Source organism: Emydura macquarii, unplaced genomic scaffold, assembly GCF_026122565.2.
Source record: "Emydura macquarii macquarii isolate MOO-44397 ecotype Brisbane River unplaced genomic scaffold, CSIRO-AGI_Emac_v2 contig_3134, whole genome shotgun sequence".
Classification (NCBI taxonomy): domain Eukaryota; kingdom Metazoa; phylum Chordata; order Testudines; family Chelidae; genus Emydura; species Emydura macquarii.
Window position 1 is genome coordinate 64,303 of NW_027133271.1, and position 23,815 is coordinate 88,117.

Here is a 23,815-nt window from a genome sequence, read left to right on the forward strand (position 1 = left end):
CAGGAAGGCTTTTGCCAGAGCCCCGACTCACACTCAGGTCTTTACTGACCCAGCCTAGCTGCCCAACCAGGTAGCATCAGAGTTGAGCTTAGACCCTGGGCATCTTGCGTCTCACGTCCCCCAATCGAGCCAGCCAACTTCTATTTAAAGTCAAACTAAAGTTCTACCTGGCTCAAACCACTTCTCCCACAGCGCTGTTCAGAACGGTCCCCTGATGCCCAGTAACACAGGAGGGAAAGGGGACATCATTTCCTGCCTTTTTGAAAGGCCAGAGGAAAAGCAGAGAAAGCGTCTCTGGTCTTATTTTTGCAGCTGGAAGGGCCATTGACTGACATGTGTTGGGGCAAATGCACCCGGTGGAAGTAGGATTCATGTCTATGACTCTGCCCAGGGGCCAGTTTCTCTTTTGAAGGGATGATCACCAGACGGGCGTTAGCATGGTGACCCATTGGTATGATTCTGGTCTGCAATGCTGAAAGTCCAAGCTTCAACTCCTTGGGAAGGCCTGGTTGTGGGTGTATAAACAGGACCTTAAATTTGGATGTCTGTTTTTGCAGGGGGTTTTACAGATAGCTACAGTCTAGCTCAACTGTCAGATATGGGCTGGGTGCAGGAACGATTGGGTGAGATTCTACAGCCTCCCGCAGGGCTGCTAGTTATTGAGGTATTTGGCGTTCCACTTCATCTCCAGCCACGGCTAGACACAAGAGCTTGTAGGAGAGGCCCAGCTTTTCTTTCCAAAACTAAAGGAAGTTTCCAGTCCTCCTGCAGAACTTGAAATTGTGAAGCTAGTGCAACCTGAAGGCAAAGAAAAAGAAACCCCCACATGGATTAGCTTTGAAAAAAAATCTCACGATTGTTAAACCAATCTCAGGGTTTTGGGGGCTTTGGTAGGATTTTGGAACGCTTGAGGGTTGGCAAATACTGACCCGCCCGTTATGCAAGAGCTGCAACGAGGTGTCCGGTGTTTGGACAGCACCTAGCACACTGGGGTCCTGGCCCGTGACTGGGGCTCCTACATGCTAAAGTGATACAAATAATAAATAATAATCGTCTTCAGGCCTCACGAATCTCTGCTTCTCTCACAGCAAGGTGACCTCCCTGGCGTACCCCACAGATAGTAGGTATCTTCCAGGGAGGTTGGATATTCACCCAGAAACACGCCTCTTCCCCCTCATTCTAGCATGACTGTTTTGGCTTCAGTTGATCCAGCCCCGCCCTGTATGTCTAAAGTCAAGTTTGCCGAGACACACCTCTCTTGTTGCCAGGCTGGATCACGCTGGAGGCTGGCCGAGGGAGGAGAAGCGACTGAGGCGGCGGTTCCCAAACTGTGGGTTGTGACCCCAAGTGGGGTGGCTCCATCAGCAGATGGGTTCGCAGCAAACCTGAGCGTGCAGAAGACGCCGTTTTACAGAACGGCCTCCCCCGCACAGCGTGAGCTCGCACGCACCGTGTGCACGAGGCCACATCGCACGGAGGGCTATTTTGCTCAGCATGACGTCGCACGCACCGTATGTGTGTGAGGTCACGCGGTCCAGAGGACGCCGTTTTGACCTTGCACGTACAAGTGCGTGTGAGCTCACACTGCAGAGAGGCCACCATTTTTAAATGGCCACTTCAGTGCTGTCTGGGGTTGTGGGAAACAACACATCTGAAAATGGGGTCACGCAGGGAAAATGTTTGGGAGGCGCTGGACTAAGGCCATTTTCATCTGGGACAATTCGAATTAATGGAACAGAACTCAGCATGATTGGAAAACAGAGCCTGTGCACAGGAGCAGAATAGTGAGCTGGAAAAGAGAAGGGTACGTGGGTTTGAATGTGTGTATAGGTTTGTAAGTCTGGGGGGGAGTGGATGGGTGTACAGGAGTGTGTGAATGGCTCTGTGGAGAAGTGTGTGTGGACAGGACCGAGGGTGTGGCTGTGCGTGTGTGTAAAACAAAACGTTTCCCAGTGATGTCACTACAAGACCCTGCAGTGGCGTTAACTGGCCTCCCATTTAGACCTGAGAGAGAAACAGAACCGATTTGGTTACTGAAGATTCTCCATTTTCACGAGCCCTTGGACATCATGTTCTCACTGGGCCTGTCCTCACAGTATGGCCAGCTTGAGCGAGTGCAGGATGCAGGGGAAACATCGCAAGAAAACCTGGTTTAGGGGAGATGTCCAGCCCCGGCTGACCCTAGAGCTTCAGCTAACCCTCATGCTCCAGGGGCCTTTGATGCCTGCCCACAGAGAATACCCTTCATCTTGCGTCAAGAGCTTTCACAGCCAGCAGGGGCCATCTGAGAGGAAGAGGGGGGAACACAAGGGATCCTGCGTAAAGTCCTGAACTCAACTGTCACAGAAAAGCAAAGGCACCATCAAACTTTGTACATCTTTTATCTCAACCAGAATAAACAGCGTCAGGGGAACTAATAGCAACGCCGAAACCGTACAATTTGAATTCAACCACAAACCAAATAGAAAGATTTTCTTTGTCGTTGTTGTCGCTTTGTTGTTCTTTCTTTTTTCCCCCCACACACAGAATCATACAGAGAAGCAAAGATCAGAAATACCGTCCTCCGGGTTGGTTTGTGTTTTTAAACTCCTGAACAAGGCTGCAATTCTCAGGATCGAGATCCCCGGTCAGCACTGTCCATGCTCTGGGATTCGGTGCATTCCAGCTGCAGACGGGGAGGGGGATCAGGGACTAGGTTCAGGAGAGGCACACAGAGCACGCACGGTCATTAAATAAACTCTTCTATACAATGTACAAGAAAATAAACAGTCTCTTCACGGCCCAGTGGAACATTTCCAGAGCCCCCGGGTGTCTAACACCCGGGTCTCAGCGACCAATAGCCAAACACCCTCGTCTCCCCATGCCTACAAATCCAACAAGGCAAGGCGTGAGCCCAGATCTGCACCTGTGAAATTCACCAGTCTCCTGTCAGTTCAGCCGATGAGGGTAATATGGAAGCAGGAATGATCAAAAGCTCCCTGGCTGGGCTGGGACTGGCAGGTGGTTGGAGGATTCACTCGTCTACCCCCCACCGCCACCACCACGCTCCACACCCCTCCAGTGTCTTGTGTGTACAGAATTATCCCCAACAGCACATTCTACGGGACACAGGAAGACGGTGAGTTCCCCACAAGCATCCTTTTAAAGGGGAGGAGCCATGAGAGTCTCCGCCCTGTTCTCAGAAGATTGACATGACAATATAGAAGATACGAGCGATTGCGGGGAGGGGCGGAACATCGAGGCTGGAGGAGATATTTAAAGCCGGGCCTTCTGGAGCAGAGTCCTCTCCCATCTCCACCAGCAGCATGTCTCTCTCTCTCTCTCACTCCAGGGAGAGCTTCACCAGGTTGGCTTGGACCTTAGCCTGGTCCACCGCGTCCAGCAGGTTCTTGGCGTCCACGGCCAGGGTGTGGGAGGCCGTCAGCATCTGGCGCTTGCACTCCTCGCTCAGCGAGGTGACGGCGTTCTGCTGCGCCAGGCGCATCTTGTTGATCAGCTCGCCCAGGTCCTTGTTCAGCAGTTTCTGGGTGCCCTCAATCTGCCAACGCAAAGCACACACGTGGCAGGGAGGGTGAGAGGCAGCGGTGGAGGAACAGCGTGAAAGACATTCTGAAACCAGAGGCCTTTATGTGTCGTGACCCCCAATAGTAGCCGGACCACATACGGGATAACAGCCTACCACTGCTGCCAGCTAATGGTGTTACACAGCTATGTTCCCACGCATTTATGTGCGTGATTCAGGTATGAATCCTTCCAAGACAGCTTCATCCAGGCCAGGAGTAGGAAGACCGTGTGATGTCGGCCGGGGCAAGTCTGTCTAAGAGTCAGCATTTTTCTTTTTTTTTTTTTCCCTGGGGAATATGTTGTAAAATGCGCCTCCTTGAGGCTCCGAGACCAGCAGTCCAATAAAAAGAGACCCTTTTTTGTTGCTGATCACATGATTTGGGGGGGGCCTGACTCATGACTTTGCAACGTTCGGCGCTGGCTAGGGCTTTACCAGGGAAGTTTGAAACAAAGAAAAATCCCGCCTCCCTCCATGTGGGACGAGCTGCCCCCTGGCACTCGTGAATAGCGGCTGAAGCAATTTTGAGTGTCGCTGGAGGGTGGTTTCTTTAAGAAAAAGTCAAGCTCCAGGCCTGTATAGTTGCCCTGGCTGCTAGACTTAGAGTGAAGCAGACCAACTCCTGCGAAAGCAAAGTCCCCTCTGTGAGGGGTGCAGTGAGCTGGGGCTGCACCTGAAGACTGGGAAGGGATCTGGATCCCAGGACATAGGGGCAGGAAGCTGGGGGTGGGATGTCCCACCCACGATGGCTTTCCCACGGCAGCAGGGGGTGCGGGAGCCCTACCTCAGTACGCGATGAGGCGGGCAGAGCTGGCAGGATCTCGTCCACGCTGCCGATCAGCTTCCGAAGGGACAGGCCCACGTTCTGTGAAAGGGGAAAGGCAGCGTGAAAGGCGGCTCCGGCTCCAGCAAAAGGCTTCGTTCTCAGGAACGACCTGGGCCTGGCTCGGCTCAGGAGGCTGCTGCAGAGAGATGCACTCTGGGAAATGTTACCCCCCCACCCCTTGAGTCAAGACCACCCCTGGGGAGAGGTGCATCTTGGGAAATTTTAGCCACTGCTGGGTCAAGACCACCACTGGGGAGAGGTGCATGCTGGGAAATGTTACGCACTCTTGTGTCAAGACCAGGTGACCAGGTCCTGGCCAATGCCAGGTGCTTCAGAGGGAATGAACAGAGGAGGTGATCCACGCCGTCGGCCATTCTCAGTCTCTGGGTTAAGACCACCCCTGGGGAGAGGTGCATCTTGGGAAATGTAAGATGAGCAGAGACAGGTCTGACCTGATCCAATGGCTGGAAACGGAAACCGGACGAATTCGGCGTGGAAATGAGGTGCACATTTGTACCAGTCTGAGTAATTAACCACCGGATCAATTTACCGAGGGGCGTGGTGGATTCTCCGCCACCCACAATTTTTAAATCAAGACTGGATGCTTCTCTACAAGCTCTGCTCTAGGAGTGGTTGTGGGGACGTTCTCTGGCCTGCGTTATACCGGGGGTCGGACCAGATGATCACCCGGGTCCCTTCCTGGACTCTGCGATAGAAAGCTGGGCCGTCTTCGTCCACGCCAGCCTTCCCAGGAGGCAGCCTACCTCCTCCCTCCCCGCCCGCCACACCCGGTGCTCTTTACCTTCACCACAGTGATGTACCCCTCTGGGGGCAGCTGGCAGATCTGGTTCTTGAGCTGCAGCACCGCCTTCACCAGCTCCATGACGTTACCGTACACCGTGTCGTCCGTCCGGTCCAGGTTGGCAGTGGGGGCCGGCTGGAACGACTGCCCAGAGACCGGGAGAAGGCATGCCATCAGCCTCTCCACGGGGGCGCCTCGCCAAAGGCTTCGGAAGGGAGCCCCGAAGAGAAAGGACGGCAGCCGTGCACAGTGCAGGCCCTTCTGCACCCCCGGGGTGGACCCCCCCGCCTAACGGCCGGGCAGCTGTTAGCATCAGCGTGGCGTGTGCAGATCCACCAACAGCTGGGCCAAAGCGCCAACGCTTCCGGGGCCAAAGCAGGGCCTCCAGGCTCAGGCCCAGGGCAAGGGGATGCTGGGTGGAGAGCAGGGACCACACGCCCTCTATCCCGCCCCCTCTCCACGGGGCCCTGTGTAGCTAAGTGCGAGTAGGGGGCTGGGCCCAGCCTCAGAGTGGAAGAGAAGGGGCGGATGCAGGCCGGGATGAAGGGAACCCAGCCCGGTTCGTTCATCACCACATACCTGAGCACCCAGTCGTGGAGGCTTCTGGGGCGGGCCTGTGAACTCGGCTGAACCGTCCGGAAAAGAAAAGAAGAATCATTGGTCTGCCTGTGTATTATTTCCATTGCCGTCGCCCTCAGAGACCCCCAGCCAGGCCAGTGGGCACACACGGGCTCTGTCTACGCTTCGAGCTGCCTGGTGTAACTTCCATCTCAAGGAGACGTGCCCATGATAGCTCTGATCGACCTAGCGTGCTAAAAATAGAGGGTAGCCACGGAGGCGCAAGCCACAGGAAGGGCTAGCTGCCTGAGTAAGTACCTAGCGTCTTGGATGGGTACGTCTTCCCCGCCTCCAAAGAGCTCAGAGTCTGGATAAATAGGCACCTTTAAACAAGTTCAGCCACCCAACACTGGTTTTGCCCACCAGGTGTTAACCAGTAGAACTCCCTGGCTCAGGATATTATATAGACAAACAACTTAGAAAGTTCCCTCCAGCTCGAAAAAAAGGATTAAACTGTGTGTGAACAAGAGCTGGTGTGTGCAGGTGGAATGGCAGCCACCAGATACCCCACCCCGGTGCAGGAGGAGGATGGGACAGACTGGAATGGGCACTCACTATAGTCGGTCTCCTTCTCTGGGAACAGCTGCAAAGAAAAGAGAAACATCAACAATACACCTCGGTCCTGAAAACCTGAAATGAAGGGGGGAGCGAGCTGGAGCCACCGCTCCTGTCTGGCATCATGCGATTCCTGGCAAGGATCAGGCACCTGTGTGCAACGTCCCGCAGGTCCCCTGGGAACACTGCTAGCGCCAGGCGCAGCACTCACACAGCTTGGCTGAGCAGTGACGTGCGAGCCGGGAGAGAGGACGGCTGTCCAAGAGCAGGGCAGGGATGCAAACACCAAGGCCAGGGAGACATGGTTTGGCATGTGATAAGAGCTATTATCCCCATTGTACAGCTGGGAAATTGAGGCGCAGGAAGCTAAGTCATGGGCCAAAGATCACACAGGAAGTCAGTGGCGGAGCAGAGAAATGAATGCAGATCTACCAGGGCATAGGCTAGGGCCCTCACCACTGGAACAAATAACTATCCCATCTAGTGCAACTCATGAGACAACCATCTTCCATCAACACTCCTGAGTCTCCGAAAGCACCTTTCATCCCAGGTTCTTAGTGTGCATTACCAACAGGGATTAAAGGAGGTATTTCTATAACCCAGTGAGACAGGTAATAACTGGAAGACAGTTTGGCTCCTATCAGAATTAGCTTTGTGTTACTTACCGGTAGAGAATTGTTGTTCATACACATCATGGGGTCCTGTAATGGAGAAGAACAAGAAATATGAATAGCACAGAACCTGTGAAACAATTATCTTTATACCATATAGTTTTGGACTGACACAGACATGTGGCCCCCGAGGAATTTGAGAGCTGTTATCATTGTGCTGCACACCTACTTCATGGATAGAACTCAGATCTTCCCAGGACCCTGAGCTAAGGGGGAATCTCCGTTAGCTGTTAACAGTACAGGGCATATGACACACAGTCGAGCAGTTCCGGTGCCACCCAGCAGAGGCAGATGTACACATTAGTACAGCTGATAGGGAATTTTTTGTTGAAAACTTTTTATTGCCGAAAAAAGCAGATTTATGTAAAATGAAACTTTTAATGAGAAAGAGTTAGCTTAGACAAATGTCCTGTTTCAAAAAATTGTTGGGAAAAAGTTTTAAAATGGACAAAATGTCCGGTTTCAACATTTTCAAAACACAAAGTTCCTTTTCTTTTTGGTTCAAAATGAGTTTTTGCTTAGAAATTTCAGTTAATTTATAGTAAAAAAAAATATTTTTTTTAATTAAAAATGGTTGAAATCTAAATGAATCATTTTGATCAACTCGAACTGAATTTTTTTTTTCGGATTTTTTGATGTATGAGCATTTTTGGAGCTTTCAATTTTTTGTCCCAATTCAGGAGAAAAAGAACTTTCAAAGTCTTGAATGCGTTCGCAGGACAGGAAAACCATTTCCAATCAGCACTACACATTAGCCATTTAGTGACTATACTGAATATTCCCTAGCGGAGAGTGTTAGCCAATTTCACAGTGGAGAAACCAGATCCGAATCATGGAATCTTCCGTGTTCATATTCGATGTAGACTGTTGCACATTAGTCAGTGCATTCGTTGCATATACTTTTAAAAAATACTACTACTGCTAATCAAAACACTAGTCCAAGCATTTTCAAAATTCAAAATAGTTTCCATTACTGCAGGGTTGAAAAACTTTTCCACGACATTTTCCACAATATTTTCAACTAAGACTCAGATCAAAACCATGACTGACATTTTTCATTTCCCCCATACCGTGTTTTCTTACCAACAACTGTGTTTTACACACACACAACATTTCTATAACAAATGTGTTAAAAATTTTGATTTAAAAAAATATGCTGTGGAAAATTGCGTAAAGAACAGAATAGTTCCATAGTTTTGACAAACATTTGGGAGACGTTTTGGTTTTTGGAAAAAAAAAAAAAAAAAAGGCCATTTTTTGAGCAAAGAAAAAACGGGTGTGTAAAATATTTCAGCCAGTTGTCGACACCAGAGTGCGGTGTTCTCTGGTAACAGTCCCAACTGCTGGGCTAGCTCCATTATCAGCTGTAGTACATTGGATCATAAGTATTTTTTTTTAATACTTAACTCCATAAATCTATCTTACGTACATCTATGGCTCTCATTACTGTAGTATCAGAATATTTCAGTCTTTTATGTACTTATCCTCACAGCACCCCATAAGGCAGTGCAGTGCTAGTATCTTCAGTGTGCAGATAGGAAACTGAGGCACAGAGGAGCTAAGTGAATTGTCAAAGGAATCATAGAATCACAAAATCATAGTAGGACTGGAAAGGACCTTGAGAAGTCATCGAGTCCAGTCCCCTGCACTTACAGCAGGACCAGGCATTACCTAGGCCATCCCGGACAGGTGTTTGTCTAACCCGCTCTTAAAAATCTCCAGTGATAGAGATTCCACAGCCTCCCCAGGTAATTTATTCCAGTGCTTAACTGCCCTGACAGTTAGGAAGTTTTTTCTAATGTCCAACGTAAACCTCCTTGGCTGCAGTTTAAGCCCATCGCGTCTTGTCCTGTCCTCAGAGGTTAGCGAGAACAATATTTCTCCCTCCTCCTTGTAACAACCTTTTATGTGCTTGAAAACTGTTATGTCCCCTCTCAGTCTTCTCTTCTCCAGGCTAAACAAACCCAGGTCTGTCAGTCTTGCCTCCTAGGTCAGGTTTTCTAGACCTTGCATCATTTTTGCTGCTCTTCTCTGGACTTTCCCCAATTTGTCCACATCTTTCCTGAAATGTGGCGCCCAGAACGGGACACAATACTCCAGCTGAGGCCTAATCAGTGCAGAGTAGAGTGGAAGAAATGACCCCTTGTGTCTTACTTACAACACTCCTGCTACTACATCCCAGAATGATGTTTGGTTTTTCTGCAACAGTGTGACACTGTTGACTCATATTTAGTTAGTGATCCACTGTGACCCCCAGATCCCTTTCCACTTATCGAACTTAACACGTCCCTGGAAAACATTTTGCTTTTGACGAATCGGCATTTCCAACGGACAAACGTGCCATCGCAAAACGCCTGGCCGGCTCTCTGGCTGAACTCGCTGAGCCCACTCACCAGGGATTTCTCTTCCTGCTTCAGCCACTGATAATCCTCCACCATCTGCTTCTGTTGCTTGTCGAGCATTTGCCGCATCTTAGCCCGCTCCATCTCCCACAGCTTCTGCGCCTCTTCTCTGCTGGTGGGTCTGAGGAAGTCCTCCTCCTTGGAGACAAAAGGTGGGCTGTGACTGCGGCAGTCATGGCTCAGGGCCTCACGCGAGCCAGGCACCGCTGGAGACCACAGCCCAGAACCCAAGGCAACCGACCCCCCGATGCCCATATAGACGCAGGTGTGATGCCACAGGTACTCCAGATTGACTTCAGTGGAGTTACGCTGGATTTACACCACTGCAAATGAGATCCGAATCTGGCCCCAAACCTTACAACACTGCGTCATGGCAACTTTAAGAAACTGCCAGCCTCATTTTGTTATCCGCTATTATTTATTATTTATCCCCCATTTCATTCTAACTGCCCCACTGGAAGCTTGAAGCCAAGACCTCCTTCATTTCTTTCCACGTTTTCCTTCATGGTATTCACAGACCCTGCTTAGTTATTGTAGGGTTACGCAATGAGAGGTCTGGGCTGCCCAGGCGGGATTGTTATTGTAGGGTTACTCAGCGAGAGATCTGGGCTGAGCACTCCAGTAGGTTGTTGTATTTATTTGTACTGCGGTAACTGACAGTGGCACCGATCAGTGTCCAGGCCCCCCTGCGCTAGGCTCTGTACACACACGTGCACGCAGGGGAAGACACGGTGCCTAACGTCAGAACCTAAGAACAGCCACACAGGGTCAGAGCAACGGTCCGTCTAGCCCAGCATCCTGTCTTCCAGTAGCAGCTGGAATCAGGTGCTCCGGAGGGAATGAACCGAACCGGGCAATGTCTCGAGCGATTCATCCCCTGCCGCCCAGTCCCAGCTTCTGGCAGTCCGAGGTTGAGCTGAGGCCCAGAACGTGGGGTGGCGTCCTGGATAATCTCGGCTCATCCGTGCAAGGTCCCTTTAATGAACCTCGCAGCAGCCTATCGGGAAGGGGCCCGATGTGACTTGGGATCCGCTCCCCAGACGGGGAAAGGAACGGTTTTTGCATAAGCGGCAGACACTGCAGCACAGCGAAGAGCAAGGTCACGCGAGACAGCGCCACTTCCCTCCTCCCCCCCGCAGCGCAGCGCCCCCTAGCGCCACACCGACCCAGGGGGGAGAGCGCCCCCCGCTGGCTCACCCCGACGTCGTCCGATGAGCGCTCCCTTTGGAGCGAAGCAAGGCGGCGAGCAAGCCGGCCCGTCTTACCCGCATGCTGTGGCGCTTGAAGACGTTGTGCCGGTTGAGAGGCGGGGTGTGCAGGGAGTTGACGGGCGACTGGTACTCGAGGGGGCTAGTGAGCGTCGGCGAGCTGGCGCACAGACCCTCGGGCACCTGTTCGGGGGAGCAAGAGGCGCCGGGCACAGATCCAGAGACGGACAATTAGCGGCCACAGACAGAGACGGACAGAGAGAGCAAGTGAACAGAGCAGGGGGCGCATCAAAGAGGGGCGTTCACGCTGGGGCGGGCGTGCGGGGAGGGAATAACCCCTCCCAGCTCGGCTGCTGGCGGTCTTTCAAAGAGAGAGTCCCTTCTCCTCCTCCTGCCATCTCGGGATCTCCCTTGCCTCATCCTGCAGTGACGTCAGCAGGTGGACATCTGGCCTAGTGGTCTGAGCACAGATTTGGGAGCCAGGAACACCAGGCCTTCAACCCTCCTGTCTGCCAAGACCTTGGGCAAGCCAGCGAGGCCCCGGGCCTCCAAAAAACCCGAAGATCCCAACGTGAGTGACCACGCCTGAATCTTTTGGCCTAACTTTCCAGGGTTGTGTGACCATCCGCAGGCTCCCACTGACTAGGGGTGTTCAGCACCCTCTGACAATCAGGGCCCATGTGGCCGAGAGTTGGGTCCCAAAAAAACAGGCCACCAAAATTTGAAAATGTGGACTACAAAAGAAAAGAGAGGGGAAAAAAAAAAAAAACCTTCTCGTCCTGCCTCAGTTTCCCCATCTGTAAAATGGGAGTCGTATTCCCTCCCTGCCAGGAGGGTTGAATAATAAAGCTTTGTCCTTCTCCTGCCTCTTTCTTCCTATGGCCTCAGGGGGCTTCACAGACATTAGCAAATTAATTCTCCCAACCCTACCCCCTGCACGGTAGGTCAGGATCATCATCCCCATTTCACAGATGGGGAAACTGAGGCATGGGGGGAAGTGGCTTCACCAAGGCCGCACAGCGTGTCTGTGGCGGAGCCAGGAAGAGAACGTAAAGCTCCCAACTCCAAATCCTGCACTGGAACCACTAGACCCCACTTCTCTAACACCCGTAAAGTGCCTTACACCTATCGGGCCTGGTTCTGATCTCAGTTATGCCAGTGTAAGTCAGAGGAAACTCCCCTGAAATCGGCAGAGTTCTGCGGGTGTAAACCCTGCGTGAGAGCAGAATCAGGCCCTGTACGGCGCCCGGTTTGTGCTAAGACGTCACACACGGTATTTCACTGCTGGGAGAGGGCTGAGGGCAGGTGGACCCAGGCCCCGCGAGCCAACATCTGCTCCCAGTTCTCCCGTGGCTGAGGTCAGCGGGCCCGCACTGTGCGAAGGAGAACAGAATTCAAATGCCCAAATACCATCTGCGCGCGGCAAGGGAGCAAGAAGGTTGGAAAACGTTTTTCTCTCCTAAACCCCAGGTAAAAACGCACAGGACCAAAGCCCAAGAGGCGCTGGGCACCTGCTCGGACGTCAGGGGGAGCTGGGGGCACTCGACAGCAATGAGGAGTCGGCTCAGAATCAGCGACATACAGCAGCGCTTCAGCGATACAGGGGACCGAAATGCAGCGGTCTCATCCCCCCAAAGAGCGGTGTGCGGATGAGGGCGTTCTCTGCTAGTCAATATCGGACACTTTCCAGCTGGTCGGTAACAGCCATGTGGCCTTACCTGGAACTGCAGCTTGGGAGCTAATAAGTTGTTTTGCGGAGGTGGCTTATATTTCGGCCTGCTGGGCTGTGGGAAGAGAAGGACAGGGGAAAACCACAGGGTGAGGTGATCGGCAGCGGGGCTAACACTCGGCGAGAGGCAGAGCAGGACTGGTCAAGGCAGGCTGCAGCCGGGGGCCGATACCCGCAGCAAACTGACCGGCTGGGACTCTTCAGCCAACCCGTGGGAATGCAGCAAGATGCAGGTCATGAAAAGCAACCAGGAGGGGCTTTGTAGGCAGCACTTCGAGCGTGTGTCTTACCACACAGCCAGGTGGACGGACACCCAGTACACGAGTGCGAGGCGCTGCGCCTTGCAGTGTCTGTGACGTGTGTATCTGGCCTAACACGTAGCACGTTCCGGGTGATTGCACGTGAGATCTGTCACGTGTAACTGTCCCCTTAGTCATGCAGGGATCTAGATTAACTCGGCGGTAGTCACTGCTGTTGTCTCTAAGGCAGGTAAAACCAGGCATCTTGCTATATTTGAGACACAACCAATCCAGCACCGTGGCAGGGGGCTAGACGAAATGACCCCAGCGGCCCTGTCTAACCCTCTGGTTCTCTGATTCTCTGTATGTCGTTACCCCCAACATGCTGGACTTCATATTTAAAGGGACAGTGTCAGGTCAAAAATCATGGATTTAGTGAAAAAAATCATTCTTTCAGAGCAAAAGGGCTCCGGTGTTTCTCTGAAGTCTGTGATGTGCGTACCTGGCGTGAGAGGTCGCATGTTCCAGGTGCACTTGTCCCTGCACAGACCAGTAAGAAAACAAACGCCCTGCCCCAAAGAACTTGCCGTCTAGGGAAGACAGGAAACTCCAAAGACGGTGGACGGCAGGGATGGCCCACAAGGGTCACGGTGGATTCTCCATCCCGGACAATTTTTAAATGAAGATCGGATGGTTTTCTAAAAGATCTGCTCTCGGAATTATTTTGGGGGAATTCTACGGACTATGGAGGTGATCACAATGGTCCCTTCTGGCCTGGGAATCTATGAGAAACCAGACCCCTGTGTATGTGCATGGGTTATTAGGGGGAACTGAACCCATGCCCCTCAGATCAGAAAGCATAAGCGTCTGTCTCGTGAACTAAAGGAGGGATTCCATTAAGTAACAGGTGTAGTGGACTATTATCCTCTTAAGTGGACCAGCCACTAAAGAAGACCATGTTCTCCTAATGTGAGTGATGTATCCTCTGTAGGGATGGCAGCCCCTCCACAGCCCAGGCAGGAGCTGGCATCTTGTTACAGACACGCTGCCCGGCTCCCTGCTCACCTTCGGAGGGGGCTCCTGGAAAGATATTGGCTCCATGATTCTGGGAGGCCGGTGGCGATTGTTCCTCTCCTGCTCCCTGGCGATGTCCTTCTCCATCAGATAAATGTCACTGCAAGCGGTGGGAAAGGGAAAGGAAAGAATTGAGCACGACAGTTTCCTCCACAGCTGGGGAAATACCAAACAGTCAGCACTGGTGGTGTGGGGGGGGTTACTTATGCCAGCATCCCTGACAATGTTCCTGCAAACTAGAGGGTCAGTGGAAAACAATGACCACAGCAGAGCTAACCCAGGAGAAGAGCCGGGAAAAACGGTTGCGAGCAGATATCTGCCGAACCAGATCACTCCCACACACCTGCAGGGCCCACGCCGGCAGACACGGCAGGGACGCTTGTCTACAGCCGTGCGTCAGCGTTTACACCGAGGAGCCGGGAACGCAAGGGGCATTGGAAGGCGACTGCCGCAAGGCCTGGTCTCAGGACATAATGCCCTGCCGACTCTCACGCCACTAGCAGTGAAGAGCCGGGCTGGTGGGAGCGTGGTGTTTCATCACAGCGGTTCCCAGAGCTGGCGCGGTTTTGTGGCTGTTTCCCTGGGGCAGACAGCGATTCTGCTTCTCAACCTCAAGGCACAACGCGTCAGGCGGGGATTTGGGCAACCTGGGTTCAAGTCCTAGACCGTAGGCGCGCCCCGGCCACCTGCTCCCTGCTTTCCTGAATCAAGCAGCACAGGTTTCAGTCTGCAAAGGGGCCAGCCCGCGTTTGGGGAACCCTTTTGATTTGATGCCAATGAAGAAGGTAGAAAAGGTCAGAAGCTCGAAGCTTGCCAGGAAATGGGATTGTTGTCCCCAGCTCCGCTGAAGAGCCGCGTCCCCAGAGCGGGGTTTGGGGTCACGTTAGAACCGGAGCTCTGGAGATCTCCCCCCATGAACAGCGGCCAGCAGCAGGAACTGTGGGGTTCTGGCTAGCTGATAACAGGCCCCACTGCGGTGGCATTACTGCAACCGCTGACAATGAGGCCTCCACAGCTGCCCAAGTCACTAGCACCTCACGACCCTCCTGACTGATCCCTCTGGTGGCCCCAGTCCATTACCACCATATAACGCCCCCCCCCAGCTGCCTACCTCAAGCTGCAGACCAGCTCCTTGAACTTGGGCCTGTCGTTGGGGTCGTAGTCCCAGCAGCGCGTCATGAGGGTGTAGAGGACGGGAGGGCAGACGTCAGGCTTGGGGAGGCGATCTCCCTTCTCCAGCACCGCGATCACGTCTTTGTTCTCCAGCCAGAAGAAGGGCTGTTTGCCGTAACTCAGGATCTCCCACATGCACACGGCTGGGCGGGCAGTGGACACAAAGCGCGGCGTCTCAGGGATGGCAGGCGTGGCAAGGGCCGGGAGAGGGGATGCACACGCCCTGAGGGATGGGCAAGGCACAGGAAGCAGAGATGCCAGCTGCCCCCCACACTGCACTGACGGTCCAGTGATCGGACCCCGATTCGGGAGAGCTGAGTTCAAATCCCTGCTCTGCCACAGACGCCCTGTGTAACCTTGGGCAAGTCACTTAGCCTCGCTGCGCCCGAGTTCCCCATCCGTACAATGGGGTGCAATAGGCTCCAGGAGTGAATTTTGTGCTGGGGACTCCTGGCCACCAAGAACTGTCCTGAGTCTCTCCCCACCCTCCCCACCCAACTCCTATCAGCTGGCAGCTGCACTGCACGCAGAGTTGCCAGTAGGGGAGGGGTTTGCTTTGCGGGAGCCGAGGTGCTGTTAGCTTTCTGCGTTCAGCCCATGTCGCTGCTGCCTCCCCTCACTCTGATAAACCCCCACCTAGAGGGCATCCTGCCAGCTCCCTGCCCCCGCCCCGCTGGTGTAACTCCAGGATAATGGTTCTGGACCTGCCCCGAGGGAACCGCGAGCCGGATTTGGCCCTGCCTATGAGGAAAGGCACCGCTCTGAGATCCATACACTGCCCCGGGCCCTGCCCGCCCCCCCACGCTGCCCCCCCTCCCCCATGCGCGTCTCGCAGCCGGCCGGCACGCTCACCGAACATCCACACGTCACTGGCGGACGTGAAGCGGCGGAAGTTGATGGACTCTGGCGACATCCACTTGATGGGGAGACGGGTCACGGAAGCTTGGGGAGCAGAGAGGGCGGTCACGGACCTGCGGCTCCCCTTCCAGCTCTGGGCTTCCCCGCCCCCCGCCAGCTCTGCCAACGTCCCGCAAACCCAGCCCACGGCCCCCCTGCCGGCTATCCCTCGTAGTCCTGCGCTCCCCACACACAACTGGAGCCTCTTCCGCCTGATCTGCAGCCCCTCTGCTATTCCAGCCCTACCAGCGCCCCTCCGTCCTGACCTGCAGCCACCCCCTGCTACTGCAGCCTCTTCACCTGACACTCCTCCACGTCCTAGCTTTCCCATCTGGAAAAATATCCCCCGCCAGGACTCCCGCAGACTTCCCCCCGCTTTGGGCCAGGCCGCTGCAGACACAAGCTGTCCCTTACCTTTGTAATACTCATCATCCTCTATGTACCGGGAGAGACCGAAATCTCCCAGCTTCACGCACTCGGGGGAAGCCACCAGGATATTCCTCACAGCGATGTCCCTGCGGAAAAGGGGGACAGCGAGTCACTCCCATGGGGGTGTGCTGGACATCTGCTTTGGCGAGAGCTCTTCGGGGAGGTGACCAGGTAATGGGGGAGCGCCGGGGACCCACTTGCCCACGGCCTCGCATCTTGCTGTGCAGAATGAGTGTAACAAACCAAAGAACTCTGATCTGCTACCACTTCCCATCCGCTTTGCCGCAGTCGTGTGGCATTGTTCCTGCTTACCTAGGGCGGTGTGGGAATCTCCATCCTTAGAGGTGTTTAAGGCCTGGCTTGACACAGCCCTGGCTGGGATGATTTAGTTGGGGTGGGTCCTGCTTTGAGCAGGGGGTTAGACTAGATACCTCCTGAGGTTCCTGCCAACCCTCATCTTCTAGGATTCTGTGATTTTGTTTTGTGTTGTAACCAGCTGTTTCCGTCTCTTCCTCTCGCTTCTAGTTACGTCTTTATTCTCACTTACACAAACCTACTTTTGTCTTATTACACGTGAGTGCTGCGTGGTTTGCAGAAGCGGTGGTTTAAAGGAAATCGGGGTACACCACACCTTTGGGTGCAGAGGATCTGGAATTTCTGTGAGAAGCCAGTGGGAGGGGCTGGATATCACAGAGGTAGGATTCAAAGGCGCCTCGTTAGCCTGCAAGGCGAAGACAGGGCTGGGGTAGCCCAGAGAAGAGAAATTTGGCTGAATGGCCAGTGGTGGCCGGGAGCTGACACCCACCCAGCTAGCTACCCCTAGAAAGACACCCTCTTGCCAGGGGTAGTAGGGTGACTCAGTCACCCTGAAAACCCTGCGAACCCAGCACACTGTAATTTGCCATCGTTATGCAGTCACTCCCCCAGCGTAACCGTGCGTAGAGCTGAGCAAATAGCTGATTTCTCGGTCTGGCAGCTGAACCAAAAAGTAAATAAAGACGTAAAAAAAATTGTTTTTCGTTTTCTAGTTTTTATGACATTTTTTCAAATAAAATTGAAGTTAAATTTGAAACCAGAAGCTGCCTCCGTCCCAAAACCCAAACGCTTCCTTTAGAAAATGCAGATACTAAAATTTTTTGGGGCGGGGTCGGGGGAAGGATGGACTTTTTCATTTTTTCCCCGTGATGGAACCGATTCGTCAGCTCCGGTGCCAATTTGCGACATGTTTCGGTCGATGCGAAGCCACATTTTTCAGTCCCCCCCCCCCCCCCCCCGCCCCGCAAAACTTTCAGACAAAAACTTGTGCCCGGCTCCAATGGCGAGCGTCTCGGTGCGCTTGTGTGCGTCACCAGCCCTGCAGCGCTCTGCCAGCGGGTCGGTTAACGCCAGCCGCCTTGGCGAAGGCCTTTGATCACCCTCCCCCACTTTACCTGTGCACACAGTTGATGGCCTCCAGGTACGCCAGGGCTTTGCCGATCTGCAGCGCGTACAGGATGAGGGTCAGCACCTTCAGGGAGCTCTTGTTCTGTTCGAGGTAGTGGCCCAGCTGCAAGAGAGTTGCAGTTAGGTGCAAACGCAGCAGCGGGGGGGATCCAGGCAGTGCACGCCAAAGAAACCCCAGCAGCCACGGGAGGAAAGAGGTGGGAGTCGAAGGCAGCCGTGACGTGCAGATATCAGAGAAGCTGGAGCTGGGCGTCTATTGGGATGAGCATCCCGATGCCTTTCAGCACTGTCCAGATCTCTTGAGACTGCTGGGGACCAGCGGCAGACCCACTCCGGAGCAGGCAGGAGTCATTATTTCTGTTTTACAGGTGGGGAAACTGAGGCACGGAGCAGGGAAGTGACTTACCCCAAGGTCGCTGGCAGCGCTGGGCATGGAACCCAGGTGTCCTGGAACCCAGTCCCTGGCTCTAACAACTAGGCCACCCTCCCTATGGCAGGGGCAAGTGGGTGATGGGCCGTAAGATCTCCATGTCACGTAAGGTTCCCACGTGACTGGGAAGAACCTCTACATGGGCGGCAGGTATAAAAGGATGGGGGGGGCACTGGCACCGGAAGCTGCTGCTCGGCCTCTGCCCCCGTGGCCCACCCACACTGCCCCTCTTCCTGCCCCTGCTCCGCCTCTTCCCCATGGTCCCGCCCCGCCTCCTCCCCGAGGCCACGCCCCCACTCCACCACAAGCCACGCCCCCATTTGGCCCCTCCCCCGTGTCACCCCCATTCCCCAAACCCAAACTGTGCTGCTAACTCCTCTCGGCCCCCCCACTCTCACGCCACTTCTTCCCACCTCGCCTCGTCCCCTGAGACCCTCCCCAACCCCAGCCACTTGCTTCTCTCCGAGTGGGGGTGGGAAGAAGCGGTGCATGAGTGTGGGGGGGCGGAGAACCGAGAGGAGCGAGCAACGCGGGCAGGGGAATTTGGGGGAGGAGTCTGAGTGTGGGCGGAGCCTGAGGTGGAGCGTGGGCGGGGCCTCGGGGAGGAGGCGGGGCAGGGGCAGGGCCTCGGGGTGGAGTCAGCCTCCCCAAATGCGAGAGAGAGACACATTATCAATGGCTTTGCTGTCTGATGAGGAACAAGGAGTCCTGCCAGAAAGAACAGCCCCCCCACCCCCAGGCCCCCCGGCTAGCGGCCCCCCCCTCACCTCCCCGTAGGGGTACAGCTCCATGACGATCCAGGTCGGCTCCTCCTCTGTGATGCCGATGAGCTTCACAATGTGGGGGTGGTCCAGCTTCTTCATCAGCACTGCGGGCGAGAGAGACGCCGAGGGGGGGCTCAGGGGGGCGGCACTGGGGACCCCTCAGCCAACAGAACAGCAGCCTCCCCGCACTGGGCGGAAGAAGGGGCCGGCCTGGGATCTGGGGGAGACGCGGGAACATCTCGGGAGGCCCTGGCATTAGAGCAGGATGGAGACCAGCTCCTCCTTAGAGCAGGGGACCATTACAACCTTCGCCGTCACACGCGGCCCTCATTCCCCCTCCGGTCCCTCTCTCCCAGACCCCCAACAGGCTTCCTCTCCCTCAGCGACCCCCTCAATTTGCCCTGACACCCCACGGCCCTGCCAGCCCCACCTCGACCCCAACTGCAGGCCCACTGGCCCTCTCCCTGCCACCCACTCATCTTGGCTGATGCTGCTCCCCGGATCAGCCCGGCCCGGCTTCTCTGTCCCAGTCTCTCCCGCTTCACCCCACCCTGAGCCAGGCAGGGTACGGCATGGAGCGCCCCCGAGATGGGGGGGGGGGCAGGCTCAGTGGGGTGCTACGTACCGGCTTCGCTCATGAACTTGTCCTTGTTCTCGGGGGCGCAGTCCTTCTTGCAGGTCTTGACGGCCACGTTGATCCGCTCCCCTTTCTGGAAAGGGAAGGAGGGGCTTTCACCCTAGATCTCTGTCACGGGGTGACATCTCCCCGCCGGGGCTAAGCAGGGCGGTCCAGATAGCCGCGGGGGCAGGAGGAACAGCTGAGGGGGCGCTCTCGGGAGGACAGCGCTGGCAGGAAGCGCCTCCAAAGGGGGGATGGCAGAGGTCCTGGGCTGAGAAGGGCCAGGAGGAAATGGAAGCCGGGTTGCAGGGGAAATCAACATCCCCGTGTAGCTGGTCCTGGCGGGGAAGGGCCAGGACAGGGGAATCAGGCCCTGGGGGGACAGGCCCAGAAGAGAGGGCAGAAGTTGAGAGGGGACAAGGGGGCTGGGTGGCGAGGACGTGAACCAGTGACCCGAGATGCCCAGTGGCTGAGGGCTGGTGCCGGCCACGGCTGGGCTATCACTGGACTGATGAGGCCATAGGTTATAGCCCCGGAAAGGAGATGGACATCAGAGGGGCCTGGCCTGCGGCAGGGGTGTGTCCACACAGCCACAAGGAGGCGCTGCGGGATGGGCACTTTGCCCCAGCCTTGTCTGTGGAGGGGTTGGCATCTGCCCCCCCCCTGTGCCCACCCCTGCCAGACCCATGGCGAGGGTCAGTGGGGGCAGAGGATTGGGGGGGGGGCGGAGGCTGCTGGCGGCCGAGAGAAACCGAACTCACCTGGTTGGTGTAAATGCCCTCGTAGACCTCCCCGAAGAAACCTTCCCCCAGGATCCTGCCCAGAGTCACGTCCTCGCGGGAGACCCCGTACTGCTGGGCTGCAGGAAGAGAGAAACCAGGGTCTATTGGTGCCACCAACTCGTCCCTAGGAGTCCCTCCTCCATTGGCTTGGAAATCCCCCAGCGGGTTTGCTTGGGCCCCATGGCTCAGTGGGGCTGTCACAACCCGTGCAGACCCTGTCGAGCCGGCGGGTCTGCCAGGTGTGCAAAACCAGAGTCTGCCGGGAGAAGAGCATTGATCCTATTGCCAGAGCCGGACCCTGGTTCCCAGCCCCGTCTCATCTCCTTCAGGAGAAACAGAGTCTCTGGGGCCAATGCGACATTCCCCCGTTGTGAATGTGACGCAGCAGAGGACGGAGGGCAATGACTGTGTCTTAGGGACAGAGTTTACCAAGGGGGGTTGCGAACCCAGGGGAGGACAAATGCATGAACCTTTCGGCCCACACTCAGCTGTGTGAAGCCAGAGCGGGAGGTGAAAGGTACCAGGCCACATCCACCACTCGGGTAAATCAGGGCAGCTCCTTCTTTAATGGCGCGAGGCCAATTTGCCCCAGTGAAGGACTATGGGAAAATGACATCCTTCAGGCCACGCTTTTAAGAAGCAGCTAGCAGGAGGGGCGGGTTGACCAGTAGCTCCTCCCCCTCGCAGCTCAGCTCCACCCATCACGTCTCCACGGTCGTTTGGGAGCCAGTGAGGAGCCGACCATTGGCCCGCTCCTTCCCCTTGGAGCTGACGTCCGTCCCTCCAGCGTGTGCCTTCTCAAACATTTAAGGAGAAGCGTCTCCAGCCGAAGCAAACCGGGAGCGGCCAGGCAGGGCACCTACCTCCGGACTTGGGTCTCGAGGCCTCATCGGGGATTTCAGCATAAATATCCGAATCTAGGGCAAGAAATTCAGCAGTGAAAGCAGCCGCAGCTCTGGGAAGGGGCCACCTGGGCAGGGCCTGGCCCGGGGGATTTCTTTTAATAAACCGACAGGTCTGAGACCTCGATGAGCCGTCACTTTCTCTGCTTTAAAAACCCACCCTCACCAGCTCCTGGCAGCCGGGCGTGCTACAGCTTCCCACAGCATGAGTACAGGCTGTGCTGTCCCCCGTGCCCACGGAATCAGCGGGGGAAGGAACACGGGAACTGCCGTGGTGAATCAACCCAGGGGTCCGTCTAGTTCGGGCCAGCGCTGGCTGCTGACAAGGAGGGGCTGAAGAGGCAGGAAGGACCGACAGTGGGGCTGGTTCCACCCCACCCTGTGGCCGTGGAATAGAAGGGGGAAAAAAGCAAGGGTCCCTCCAGATCTAAATTATCCCCCAGTCAGGGTGCAGGGAAGGCAGAGGGGGGCTGGGTCCGGTGCTTTGGCTCAGGCAAAGTGCAGACCCCCTTTCTCAAACACTCCCATCCTTCTGTTTTCTCCTTCTCCTGGTTGCACCGGGCTGTGGCCCAGGCTGGCTTGTTTACTCTGCCATGCCCGGATGGTGAGAGGATGAATGAAACTCACCCACACTGAAGCTCTCCGTTAACGTGGGTCTTCCCTCGTCTATGTGCCTAAAGGGGAAAGCATGGGTGAAAACAAGCCAGAGACGGGCTCAGACAGCAGTAAATCAGTCACCAGCTCTCCTATCCATCCATCTGTCCATCTCTCCGTCTGTCTGTCCATCCAGCTCCTCCGTCTTCCAGCCACCCACTCACCTACAGTGTCTATCCCCAGGGTATCTCAGCCCTGCTCTGAAGCCGGGTATCCATGGGATCCATGGTCAGGGCTTTGGTTTTATGGAGATGACAGAGCACCCCTTCCTTTCAATCCGGACATCCCGCATCCCTGGCCCCCCCGCCCATTGCCAACACTGGTCCCTCCATGGGTTACGTTCTACTTACTGTGTTGGGATCTGTGGCAGGCTAACCCTCTTCTCATCCTCTGTGGAAGAAGGGGGAAAGGACATTTATTGCACATCTCCTGCCCCCAGACTCTTGGGACGTCTTAGCCCCTGCTCTGCCATCCTTGGCCAGACAGTAGAGCCTCCAAGGAAGACGTGGGGCAGACGGCAGAGTGCTGGGACCCTGCACACAAGCAGCTGTGGGGTAGTCAGAGAGCACAAAAAGACCATCCCTTCCCCACACACACAGCCGCTCAGCAACCTGCGTATGGATAGCAAGCCAAGCCAAGCCACCAGCTCTCAGCTGTTACCGAACGGACGTTTGCCCTTCTCCAGTAATTGAGCACGATCGTGGCAATCTTCCAGGAGGAGGAAAGAGGGGCTGTCAGAATGGAGCTCTGGCAGAGCCGTGCGGGGATTCAGAACTGGAATAGCTGGGGGCTGTAAACCCAGACTGGGAATAGGGGGCTAAGGAACCGTCCTGCACGAAGCCTGGCTCTGATGTGGCACATCAGCCCTTGACGCTCAGGGGCATCACAATCCCACTGCATCAGCCCCCCCCACTCTGGTCTCCCAAACACCTGCGCTCAGAGAGACTCGCTTACCCTTCTTGGGATGGGCGATGAGAGAGGTCTCCTGGTCCCCCTGCAGCCGGCAGTAACCGTCTATCAGATCAGCCATGTTCTCCGCCTCGGCCAGGGAGGAGGTTTTAATAGCCAGGGACTGTGAAACACGAAAGGGGAGGGGTGTGAGACCCGCGTGCGAGTTTGGATCCAGCATACAGGTCTGCATGCTCACAGCTGGACGAGCAACTGGATACAGAGTTGAGGGGCCCTGCCGTCCTGAGACCACCCCCTCCCTTCTGTGACCCTGGGGTCCAGCAAACTCTGACCACTGCGGGCAAGACTCAGAATCTGGGACCCCGACCACGGGACGGAAACGTGTGCAAGTGAAAACTCTTCGATGTAGGTGCACTGCTGCAAACGCCTGTAATGCAGACCGGGCCTTGGCTGGCACGGCTCAGAGCTTCCATTGAGCCCCCCGGCATGTGAATTACACCCACTCAGACTCCATTAGCACCAGAAGGCCAAGGCCATAGGTGATGGGTAAGGGGGTGTATGTGACACACCGGTGCCAGGGTGGGAGTCTAACTGTCCATATTACAGTCTGAGCTGAGGTCATTGCCAGCCTGAAGATCAACGGGCTCAACAGACAGTGACCAACGGCTCAGTGTCTAGTTGGCAGCCGGTCACAAGCGGGTCGGTGCTGGGGCCGGTTTTGTTCAACATCTTCATTAATCATCTGCAGGGGTGGATTGCACCCTCAGCAAGTTCATGGATGACACTAAGCTGGGGGGAGTGGTAGAAATGCTGGAGGGGAGGGACAGGATACAGTGATTTAGACACACTGGGGGATTAGGCCACATGAAATCTGATGAGGTTCAACAAGGACAAGTGCAGAGTCCTACACTTTGGATGGAAGAATCCAACGCACAGCTACAGACTGGGGATGACGGGCTAGGCAACAGTTCTGCAGAAAAGGACCTGGGGGTTACAGTGAACAAGAAGCTGGATATGAGTCAGCAGTGTGCCCTGGTTGCCAAGAAGGCTAATAGCACATTGGGCTGCATTAGTAGGAGCATTGCCAGCAGAGCGAGGGAAGTGATTATTCCCCTCTATTCAGCACT

At 55.2% G+C, this 23,815-nt stretch overlaps 1 protein-coding gene across 3 annotated transcripts in view; it reads right to left on the minus strand.

Annotated features, from left to right (window-relative positions):
* Positions 1-2,365: 2,365 nt before the first annotated feature.
* Positions 2,366-23,815, minus strand: part of PTK2B (protein tyrosine kinase 2 beta) — a 108,297-nt gene continuing 86,847 nt past the window's right edge. For all 3 annotated transcript variants that reach the window (XM_067531307.1, XM_067531309.1, XM_067531308.1), the window contains 21 exons: positions 22,734-22,851; positions 22,130-22,169; positions 21,753-21,799; positions 21,087-21,140; positions 20,203-20,300; positions 19,448-19,532; positions 18,826-18,926; positions 17,616-17,731; positions 16,171-16,271; positions 15,712-15,801; positions 14,798-15,002; positions 13,678-13,786; positions 12,363-12,428; positions 10,702-10,827; positions 9,428-9,574; positions 7,029-7,064; positions 6,364-6,391; positions 5,770-5,816; positions 5,191-5,334; positions 4,347-4,427; positions 2,366-3,538 (listed from right to left, as the gene is read on the minus strand). In XM_067531307.1, coding sequence (XP_067387408.1) covers positions 3,323-3,538; positions 4,347-4,427; positions 5,191-5,334; positions 5,770-5,816; positions 6,364-6,391; positions 7,029-7,064; positions 9,428-9,574; positions 10,702-10,827; positions 12,363-12,428; positions 13,678-13,786; positions 14,798-15,002; positions 15,712-15,801; positions 16,171-16,271; positions 17,616-17,731; positions 18,826-18,926; positions 19,448-19,532; positions 20,203-20,300; positions 21,087-21,140; positions 21,753-21,799; positions 22,130-22,169; positions 22,734-22,851 — 2,055 coding nt within the window. In that variant the 3' untranslated portion in view covers positions 2,366-3,322. The remainder of the gene's footprint in view (positions 3,539-4,346; positions 4,428-5,190; positions 5,335-5,769; positions 5,817-6,363; positions 6,392-7,028; positions 7,065-9,427; positions 9,575-10,701; positions 10,828-12,362; positions 12,429-13,677; positions 13,787-14,797; positions 15,003-15,711; positions 15,802-16,170; positions 16,272-17,615; positions 17,732-18,825; positions 18,927-19,447; positions 19,533-20,202; positions 20,301-21,086; positions 21,141-21,752; positions 21,800-22,129; positions 22,170-22,733; positions 22,852-23,815) is intronic.